General features: G+C 44.0%; 1 protein-coding gene across 1 annotated transcript in view; it reads left to right on the forward strand.

Annotated features, from left to right (window-relative positions):
- ehf (ets homologous factor) overlaps positions 1–12,036 on the forward strand; it is a 91,654-nt gene that overhangs the window by 40,745 nt on the left and 38,873 nt on the right. The window contains exons 4-6 of the mRNA XM_078547851.1: positions 3,995–4,054; positions 11,005–11,055; positions 11,164–11,232. Coding sequence (XP_078403977.1) covers positions 3,995–4,054; positions 11,005–11,055; positions 11,164–11,232 — 180 coding nt within the window. The remainder of the gene's footprint in view (positions 1–3,994; positions 4,055–11,004; positions 11,056–11,163; positions 11,233–12,036) is intronic.

The following is a 12,036-nucleotide window of genomic DNA, read 5'->3' on the forward strand; positions in this document are numbered from 1 at the left end:
GAAGGGTCATACGAACTCGAAACGTCAACTGTATCCCTCTCCACAGATGCTGTCAGACCTGCTGAGTTTTTCCAGGTATTTTTGTTTTTATTCTAGATTTCCAGCATCCGCAGTATTTTGCTTTGAACTTCATGAAGTTGTTGAATTCCTGTTTCACTTTCTGTCAGCATTTGGAGAATGCTAAAAATAGAAGGGGGCAGGATCAGTGGAGCTGGGAATACTGATGAATCTTCCAGTTCAATGGTAACCCCGAGAAGGTTTCAGGTGAAAGGAGTGAAGGGAGAATGTGAACGGTTGCTAGTGCAGCCCTTGACCACCATCAGCGTTCAGGTAAATGGTGGGGGAAGAGGGGCAGCAGGGTCTTGCAGGATTGGGCATACAGGAAAGGGAGGAGGCAAAGTCTGTTGGAGGAGAGGCTGTAATGCGAAGCTTTTCTGGCCCCATATAGCAACGTTACATACCTGGAAGTAGCCTTCCCACCAGCCTGCTTCAGCCCAGTGGGAAAGCTATGGGGGCTTCCTCACTCAGACCCTGGTCAGGATCATATTGGGGATTGTTGGGGTGGGCGGGGGAAGGTGATTTCTACTGACATCAGATGCTTCTAGTGAGCAACTCATCCCCCATCAAAACCTGTGGTGTTACCATCAGAGATCACCGGGTACAGAATGACAAGTGTAAATGCTTCAATTTAACCGATTGCCTGCTCCTCATTGCCTCTATCTCACTGGAACGTACAAAATTCTTACAGGGCTCAACAGGGCAGATGCAGGAAGGATGTTTCCCCTGGATGGGGTGTCCAGAAACAGGAGACACAGTCTCAGAATAAGAGGCCGGTCATTCAGGACTGAGAATGAGGGGGAATTTCTTCACTCAGAAGGTGACATTCTCTACACCAGGGAGATGTGGAGGCTCAGTCATTGAGCATGTTCAAGACTGAGATCGAAGGATTTCTAATTACTAATGACATCAAAGGATTACAGTGATAGTGCGGAACATGGTGCTGAGGTAGGAGATCAGCCATGGTTGACTTGAATGGGGGAGCAGGCTCAAATGGCCGAATGGCCTCCTTCTGTTCCTAATTTCTTTGTTCCTATGTTCCTGCTGAGTGAGAAGAGATAAATCTCCCCTGAGCTTTAGTTTGACACATGCTGGAATGATGCCACGTTGGGTCAGAACTAAACATTCTCAGAACAACCACAAAGTGGGTTAGACTTGGTGTTCTCCCACAATGCACAATAAACCACACCTATTACTGTCTCAGCATGACATGCCAGTTTTCTAATCTCATACGTAAACTTGTTGAATTAATGCCCATCTGTGTAAACGTACAGACAGCTTTGAGTCATTCACCTGCAGACAGAACTAACCTATTCAGAATCATTTCCTGGTTTGTGTACACTAGCTGGTACACTGGACTATAGCCAAGGGCAGGCTTGTCCAGCCTTTTTGTGTGGAGGGGCCACATTTCCATTTTTCTCACACCCAAGGAGCCGATGAACAAATTTTGGAAAGATAAGGTTTGGTACAACATTAAACGTGATTTTCAAAAAAAATGAGGTATGAACAAAAGAAACAACTTGCTGAGCAAAAATAAAGCTCTCTCTCTCCCACCCCCTCTCTCTCCCCCACCCTCTCTCATTCTCTCTGTCTCTCTCCCCCACTTTCTCTCTCTCTCTCTTAGAGCCAGGGAAAAGTGAGTCTCTTGTGCCCCACACACACACTCTCTCTCTCTCTCTCTATCACCTTTCTGAAATCCTCTTCTTTTCCCCCTTGGTGTTCCCTGCTCCCCCAATCACAGTCTGTTTCTCTCCCATGTTTGCTGTTGATAGGCCCTCTAGTGAGGGAGAGGAATGGCCTGTGATTGGATGAGTAGTCCCTCACAGAAATCTTCAATTTCACTTACCGTCTCACCGGCATGTTGACCAGTGGCCATGGGGGCCTGAGGGGCTTCGCGGGCCACAATCTGGCCCACAGACTGCGGATTGGACAAGCCTGCCCAAGGGCAACTGAGACATGTGCAGGCATCTCATGGAATTGATCCTTCCGGCTGCTGAGAGGGTTTCATACTGAGGTGTCAAGGAGCTACTTGCAGCCTAATAGGCATCAGCAGCCCTGTGAGATGCTTCACTTTGCTATTGAATGCCAGACACAAGGACATAAGTAAACATGGAATGAAAATTGGCCAAGCAAGTCCTTTCCTGCACACACCTTGCAGAATATGTCCAGTCATAATTTCTACTTAATCCAACTGGTGCCCTGCAGTATTGTCTCAGTTCCCCCCAACCAAAATTTTCACATCTGGGAGAAAGGAAACAAAGAAAGGCATCTTTCTCAGCCTCAGGACATCCCAATATTCTTCACAGCCAATGATGTACTAGTGAAGTATGGTCATTCCGGTTGTAGTGTTGGAAAGGTAGAAGTCAGTTTGCGCACAGCAATGTCCTATAAACAGCAATGTAATAATGAACAGGTAAACTGTATAAGTGATATTGGTTGAGAGATACATTCTGGAGGGAAAACCAAGGAGAACTTTGCTGCTGTTCTTTGAAATCGTGCCATGGAATCATTTCCACTCACCTGGTGGATCTAACACCTCATTCGAAAGATGCACTTGTAACACTGCAGCATTCTCTCAACTGTGCACTGAAGTCAGTCTCGATTTTGTGCCCAAGTCTTTAAAGTGGGACCATAAATCTGCTACTTTTGGATCTCAGACCTAGAGTGCTACCAATGAGCCAAAGCTGACACTGAGTACAAAGCTGCCTTGTCATTCAGACTCAGCAATCATTGTTCCCTGTCACTCAGCACAATGAATAATGCTTGATCAAACAATGCTTGATCATTTGATCAATTTATTGAAAATTTCTAAGGAGGAAAGTCTTTCCGACAAGGATACACACATCTGTAGGATGATTCACATCCTACTAGAGTCTTTTCGTTGTCATTTCAAACTCTTATTGGTTCTGCTGGGGAAAAGGGGGAATGTCAGGTGGAAACTGCTTTCTCATACAGTGGCAGCTGGAATTACTGGTAAACCCATCAATTTTCACTTAGCTCTGAGACAAGAACCTCAAAAATGGCCCTAATAGTCCCTCAGAGCACTCCGCTTGGCAATTCAGAAGATATAGTAATATGCACCAGCTGAGATCTTAGCCAGAATAAAGTGCTTGGGTGATTTGTTTTAGAATCATAGAATGCTTACATCTCAGAGGAGGCCATTCAGTCCATCATCACCATGCTGGCTTTCTTTTCTTTCCATGAAATAAATATTTATAGCACCCAATGTCAGGACAAGTCTTTTCTAGTGATTTTTAATATAAAATAGTTGAAAGCAAAACACTGCGGATGCTGGAAATCCAAAACAAAAATAAAAATACCTGGAAAAACTCAGCAGGTCTGGTAGCATCTGCGGGGAGGAACACAGTTAATGTTTCGAGTCCGTATGACTCTGTTGAAGACTCGAAACGTTAACTGTGTTCCTCTCCGCAGATGCTGCCAGACCTGCTGAGTTTTTCCAGGTATTTTTATTTTTGCTTTATAAAATAGTTGAAACTTGAGGTGATTACTCTCCTGCTGTCAGAGAAGGACGTTCATCTAGGTTGACTCTGTAGCTGACTCTGGACCCATTACTGAACCTACATAATATGCAACATGGCTGAATAATCTAAATCCAAGACGCCAATTCTCTCTGCATGTTTTGCAAAGCCAGATACCTGTGACCTCCAGAGGGAAGATTCATGTCTGATTAAGTGTAATTCCATGACCAGAACTGAAACAATCTTGTCCTCTGGTGCTGATCCTATTTTGGTATGAAATGTGGAAAATCGCTGCACAACCACAATGAACACAGCAATGAGTTGGAACATTTGATGACAATAATTATAACGCAGGACCACTTGATGTTAGCATTGAGATCAACGATTTACTTCAAGACTTAACCATCTTTCTCACAAACCTTGAAGAAAAGGAAATAATGTTTCTATTTTCTCTTTAGGTTGCTTTTCCAATAGCATGCTGTTCCCATTCAATGTCACAGTTAAATCACAAGTAATCGGTAAGCACTTGGACAATCTTCAACATCATCTAGAGTTATATCATCAAATAAAAACCTAAGAAGTTGACAAAGACATCAACAACCTCCCCGACACTCTCCAGCCAAACAGCACAGGCTCTGCAATCCCAACAGAACCTCCCCAAACCACACACAGAGCAACCTCCCCAAACCACACACACAGCAACCTCCCCAATCCACACACACACAGCAACCTCCCCAATCCACACACACACAGAAACCTCCCCAATCCACACACACAACAACCTCCCCATTCCACACACACAGCAACCTCCCCAATCCACACACACAGCAACCTCCCCAATCCACACACACAGCAACCTCCCCAATCCATACACACAGCAACCTCCCCAATCCACACACACAGCAACCTCCCCAATCCACACACACAGCAACCTCCCCAATCCACACAGCAACCTTCCCAATCCACAAACACAGCAACCTCCCCAATCCACAAACACAGCAACCTCCCCAATCTACACACACAGCAACCTCCCCAATCCACACACACAGCAACCTCCCCAATCCACACACACAGCAACCTCCCCAATCCACACACACAGCAACCTCCCCAATCCACACACACAGCAACCTCCCTAATCCACACACACAGCAACCTCCCCAAACCACACACACAGCAACCTCCTCAATCCACACACACAGCAACCTCCCCAATCCACACACACAGCAACCTCCCCAATCCACACACACACAGCAACCTCCCCAAACCACACACACAGCAACCTCCCCAATTCACACACACACAGCAACCTCCCCAATCCACACACACACAGCAACCTCCCCAATCCACACACACACAGCAACCTTCCCAATCCACACACACACAGCAACCTCCCCATTCCACACACACAGCAACCTCCCCAATCCACACACACAGCAACCTCCCCAATCCACACACACAGCAACCTCCCCAGTCCACACACACACAGCAACCTCCCCAATCCACACAGCAACCTCCCCAACCCACACACACAGCAACCTCCCCAACCCACACACACAGCAACCTCCCCAATCCACACACAGAGCAACCTCCCCAATCCACACACACAGCAACCTCCCCAATCCACACACACAGCAACCTCCCCAATCCACACACACAGCAACCTCCCCAATCCACACACACACAGCAACCTCCCCAATCCACACACGCAGCAACCTCCCCAATCCACACACACAGCAACCTCCCCAATCCACACAGCAACCTCCCCAATCCACACATACACAGCAACCTCCCCAATCCACACACACAGCAACCTCCCCAATCCACACACACACAGCAACCTCCGCAATCCACACACACACAGCAACCTCCCCAATCCACACACGCAGCAACCTCCCCAAACCACACACACAGCAACCTCCGCAATCCACACACACACAGCAACCTCCCCAATCCACACACACAGCAACCTCCCCAATCCACACACACAGCAACCTCCCCAATCCACACACACAGCAACCTCCCCAAACCACACACACAGCAACCTCCCCAATCCACACACACACAGCAACCTCCCCAATCCACACACACAGCAACCTCCCCAATCCACACACACACACACAGCAACCTCCCCAATCCACACACACAGCAACCTCCCCAGTCCACACACACAGCAACTTCCCCAATTCACACACACAGCAACCTCCCCAATCCACACACACACAGCAACCTCCGCAATCTACACACACAGCAACCCCCCCAATCCACACACACACAGCAACCTCCCCAATCCACACACACTGCAACCTCCCCAATCCACACAGACTAATCTACATAATCAATACCTCGCAACCTCCCCAGTTTTGGAACAATGTTCTCAGCACTACAAATTATTACCCCAAAGGAGCTGCACTTTACCAAACAAACAAACTCCCCTTATCTACATGCAATAACCTCCTCAATCCAATGACCAGCATATCCCCAAACTAAACATAGCAATCTCCCAACCTAAACACAAGCATCCTAATTGAAACAGAAATTTCCCAATACACATACCATCCTACCAATCTAAACATGACAAATCTAAATAGAACTCACCATTATCAACGGTTCAAATTATTCAAAAACAACCTCATCAATTTACAAGAAACAGCCAGCCCTGTCTGAATGTAAGAATCTGAGCAATCTATTCAGAAAACCCCCCGAAATTAACCTACTGCTTTTTACTGTTTAAAAATCACAAACGCAATGTTTACTCTTCCATTTAAGTTGTGTGAACCTCCTCTATCCTGACTCATGTCTTTTCTGGTTTATCTATTGAACAAATGGACAATAGTTACACATTGATATTGAAGGCTTTCTGGAAAGGTGTAAACTGTCCTATTGTTTACCATCAGCCAGGTTAGCCATACAGTCATAGAGGTCTACAGCATAGAAAAAGGCCCTTTGGCCCATTGAGCCTGTGCCAGTCAAACAAGTACCTAACAATTTTAATCCCATTTTCCAGCACTAGGCCCATAGCCTTGTATGCCATGGCATCGTAAGTGCACATCCAAATACTTCTTAAATGTTATGAGGGTTTCTGCCTCTACCACCCTTTCAGGCAGTGAGTTCCAGATTCCCACCACCCTCTGGGTGAAAAAAATTCTTCTTCACATTCCCTCTAAACTTCCTGCCCCTTACCTTAAATCTATTGATCCCTCTACCAAGGGGGAAAGTTCCTTCCTGTCTACCCTATCTATGCCCCTCATAATTTTATACACCTCAATCATGTCCCCACTCAATCTCCTCTGCTCCAGGGAAAATAACCCCAGTCTATCCAATCTCTCCTCATAACTAAAACTCTCCAGCCCAGGCAACATCCTGGTAAATCTCCTCTGCACTCTCTCTAGTGCAGTCACATCCTTCCTATAATGCGGATTCCAGAACTGCACGCAATACTCTAGCTGTGGCCTAACCAGCATTTTATACAGTTCCAGCATAACCTCCCTGCTCTTATATTCTATGCCTCAGCTAATAAAGGCAAGTATCCCATATGCCTTCTTAACCACCTTATCTACCTATCCCGCTACCTTAAGGGACCAGTGGACATGCGCACCATGATCCTCGGTACTTCCCAGGGTCCTACCATTCATCGTGCGTTCCCATGCCTTGTTTGTCCTGCCCAAGTGCATCATCTCACACTTATCCGGATTAAATTCCATTTGCCACTGATCAGCCCATCTGACCAGCCCATCTATATCCTCCTGTAATCTTAGGCTATCCTCCTCACTATTTACCTCCCCACCAATTCTCGTGTCATCCGCAAACTTACTGATCAACCCTCCTATATTCAAGTCTAAATCGTTTATATATACCACACACAGCAAGGGACCCAGTACCGATCCCTGTGGAACCCCACTGGACAAAGGCATCCAGTCACAAAAACACACCTCAACCATCACCCTCTGCTTCCTGCCACTCAGCCAATTCTGGATCCAAGTTGCCAAATTGCCTTGGATCCCATGGGCTCTTACCTTCGTTATCAATCGCCCATGTGGGACCTTATCAGAAGCCTTGCTGAAGTCCAAGTAGACTATGTCAGATGCATTGCCCTCATCTACATACCTGGTCACCTCTTCGAAAAACACACCTGGTCACCTCTTCAACTGGTACCACACACTGACCATCACCAGCCTGTCTGAGCTCTCTGAATGGTACCACACACTGACCATCACCAGCCTGTCTGAGCTCTCTGACTGGCAACACATGCTAATGATTACCAGCCAGTCAAGAAAGGATTTAAAAATTGTAATGCAAGTTGTCACAGGTCTTCTGATAGCAGCAATGATGCGGCAACAACAGACTCACTCATAGATTAGAATGGTTGTAGAAAAGGCAATGTTATTTTAATAGGAGACATTAATTTTCATATACGTTAGGAAGAACAAAGTAGCTCAAGTCAGATAAGTTGTGAGTCTCTTGAGTGCTTTCAAGCTAATTTTCTGGAGCAAAATGTTCTACAACCAAAATGATGGGATGGTTTATCATTTTTAAAAATTCATTCACGGGATGTGGACTTCGCTGGCTGGGCCAGCATTTATTGCCCATACCTAGTTGCCCTTGAGAAGGTGGTGGTGAGCTGCTTTATTGAACTGCTGCAGTCCATGTGGTGTAGGTACACCCACAGTACTGTTAGTAAGGGAGTTCCAGGATTTTGACCCAGCAATAGTGAAGGAACGGCGATATATTTCCAAGTCAGGATGATGAGTGACTTGGTGGGGAACTTGCAGATGGTGGTGTTCCCATCTATCTGCTGCCCTTATCCTTCTAGATGGTAGAGGTCGTGGGTTTGGAAGGTGCTGTCTAAGGAGCCTCGGTGAATTCCTGCAGTGCATCTCGTAGATGGTACACACTGCTGCTACTGTGTGTCGGTGATGGAGAGAATGAATGTTTGTGGATGTGGTGCCAATCAAGCGGGCTGCTTTGTCGGCACCACATCCACAAAAATTTAGTAATAAGCAATGAGCTAGACTTAGTTAATCTTAACAGTAGGGAAATACTTACCTAATACTGATCATAATACAATCAAAAAGAAAATACAGGAACAGTATATACACCAAAGGGGTAAGAGTTCTACTTACCAAATAAAACAACCATGACATAAGAGGTGAGAGTTAACATAAAAGAAAGGAAAAGAGTATAAGAATAGTGTAGATCCAGGGGACTAGGATATAAAGGGGACTGGCAATGGAAGACAAAAGGGACATTACAAGTTGCAAAAAGGAAATATAAAAAGAAACTTGTGAGGGATATCAAGATTAACACAAAATCTTTTACAATTAAATGATAAAGGCTAGTTAAGGTAATATGGGCCCTGTAACAAATAGGTTTGGAGAGCATTGCAAATGAAAATATGGCAGACTTGGTAAATAATTACTGTATCCGTATCCAAAGTAGGAGAAGAGGATAATATATTCATTCCGGGGAAATTACAATGAATCAAGAACTGGAACTCACTGAAGATAATGTAAACAAGAAAACAGGATCAGTGGCACTATAGACTGGCAAATCCCCAGGTCCTAATGGTTTCCAACCCAAGGTTTTAAAGGAAGTAGGTGCGGAAATTGCAGATGTTTTAGCCATAATCTTCCAAAGTTCTCTCTAGTCAGGAATTGTCCCTTTAGATTGGAAAATTGCAAACTTAATTCCATTATTTAAGAAAAATAAGAGGGAAAAACCAGGATTTTATAGACATTTTAGTCTGCCATCTGCTGTGGGGGAGTTACGGGAATCTATATTTAAGGACAGAGTGAACATTTAGAGCTGATTAGAGAGAGCTAACGTGGATTTGTAAAGGGTAGGTCACCTCTAACAAAGCTAATATAAATTTTTGAGGAAGTAACTGATGTAGTAGACAAGGAAATGTCTCTGGATGTGGTTTATATTAGCTTCCAGGAGACATTTGATAGGTTTCACATAAAGACTGGTAGCTAAAATTAAAGCTCATGAAACTAGCCTGGTTTAGGACATTGGCTCGGCAGTACAAGACAGAGAGTGGGATATTAGAGGTCCGACTGCCTTGGAGCTTTTTACCTTCACAAGCAGTAGTTGGTCAATTTCCAAATATCTTATTTTATTGCAGATTACATAAAGCAAGATTGCCCAGTGCTTATTTCAGTTCTTCAGCTCTTACTGAGCTGTCTCTCTCTCGCTCACTCTCTCTCACACACACTGAGCTCAGTCTCTCACTCACTGAGCACCCTTCAACCTTCACTGACCCTCTCTCATCATCTTCTCTCAACCTCTCCAACTGCATCAGCAATAACATCTGAGCCGAATGCCATGAATAAACTGCTAATCACCATACTACAAAAGTATCACTGCATATCCCGCAGCACCAACAAGAACTACCCCCAAACAAAATGCAGCAATTTGTTGCACAAGTGACAATTATTTGCTGCTCTTGGGTTACGTAGTCAGCTCACTAGATGAATACTCACAGTATTTCATTCATTCATCTTGCAAGTCAGAAAATCACAAGGTGGACATAGATGAGGAAGGACATTCAGCCCGTATTATAGCAACAGCTACCTCTCCCATCGCCACGTCCAGTTATTTCTTAAATGACATCAGGTTTTGTCTCTTTTACTCCTCCCAGAAGTGAATCCCATGTGTTGATCTCCCATCAATGTTCTTACACTCCTAGCAAAGAGCTGCACTTAATGCATTGGGTGTCGGGTACAACACTCGCATCAATTCTCCAATCTCAGCTCTTTCCAAAAGCAGCCCAACAATTGGACAATTTGGCGAGATTGGACAATTTACTCTTTTCTATGAAGATTATTTGAAAAACAAATATAAATTTGACTTTTCCTGTTTTGAACTTGCACTCTTGATTCACTTTTACTATCCAGTTAACGTTCTTATATGCTGTTACTGAGTTCCTCTCAAAGCTAAAATTTATCTTTCTCCAGTGGTGCTTCATAGCTCAGCTCTCGGATATAAAGGATCAGCCTGGGCGTGAAATATTTCACTTGTGGCTTAATGTCCAAACTGCATGAAATATTCAAGTTGCAATTAGACTAGAGCACTGCGCAGTTTGGTACTTTTCTTTTTTTTTGCCTATTTAGTTCAACATTCTATTTGCCTTCCTTTATATGTGTTAAAAATGATAACAACTTGGCTCTTAAAATGGGGCCCAATGCAACACAATCACAATACAATGCAATGCTACTTCATACCACATGATACAACACAATGTGTTATACAGTGCAATGTAACATGTTCAAAGCAACGCAGCTTAAGATTCAAGTTTGACGTAATGTGTGAATGTTGTATTGTGAATATTTGAGGAACATATTGAAAATGCATCACATTTCCTCACTTTACCCAATAATAAATGACTGTAAGCAAATATGACGTAAAAGACATATGATCACAATATGTACTGTTTGTTCCTTCATCAATCACCTCTTTGGCTCTTTTTCAGATCTGTCAACTGTCAACAATGCATGGAAGGAAGACGAGTATTTGTTTGAAAGTAACTATGAACTTATTTATTATTTGGAGAGCATATCTTTTTTTCTGGTTCTTCATCCTGCGAGGCTTGGCGCGCACACACTGAAATCCTGTGGAAACTTTTTTTTAGATGGTACTGATGGTAGAGAGTTGGGAAGAACAGAGATTGCAGTCAAGCCTGACCCTGAGGATGCTCCAGGTAATACCACATCAATATGCTAATTTGTTTGTGAAATCTCTTCTGCATCTCCAGTTATGAAAGAAGTGAGGCCTGGCTGGTTAAAAGTTAAATAATTGATATCAGTGTCTAGCTCAAAGTCATCAGGAATGATGTGGCTAGCATGGGAATTGAGGGGGGAGCCAGCCACTGCCAGGCACCAAAAGGAATGGACCCCGGAATAAAGTAAGTGTGTAAGATCTGGCTTTTGCTTTAATTTAATTGTAGGGCTTAGGTCAGTTGCAATTACAGGCTAAATTGGGAGAGCTAATCAAAAAGGGACTTCCAGCTCAGACTAGCTACAAAACCACATGGGTGCAAGGCTGTTTTCACAAACTTCACAGACTTTATTAATTTTTCCACAATAAGCACAAAGTCATGATACTAAGTGACAGACAGTGGTCAGCAATCGTGTTCATGATGGAACACTGGTCCTCAGCCCCCAGTTGACTGGGTGCCTTGTTTCTTGATTGAAGTTTTTTTTTGCAAAAATATACTTTATTCATAAAATATCTGAAAGAACATTACAAAACATTTCAAAGTGGTCATTACCAAAAGTGCAATCATATTTCAGTTTTCCACAAAGATCATGTTGCACCCTGAAGTGCTTCAGTACAATCAATGAAAATTACAGACATTTCAAAATGGTCGTAACAGACAGTCAGACAGCGCAATGGTATTTAAGTTGTCTACATAGATCATGTTGCACTCTGAGGTGCTTCAATACAATTGGAACACATGTAATATTCACTGCATACATTCAATGTGAGTCCTACAGTCCGAGGG

The sequence above is a fragment of the Cetorhinus maximus genome, chromosome 9 (genome assembly GCF_964194155.1).
Source record: "Cetorhinus maximus chromosome 9, sCetMax3.hap1.1, whole genome shotgun sequence".
NCBI classification, from domain to species: Eukaryota; Metazoa; Chordata; class Chondrichthyes; order Lamniformes; family Cetorhinidae; genus Cetorhinus; species Cetorhinus maximus.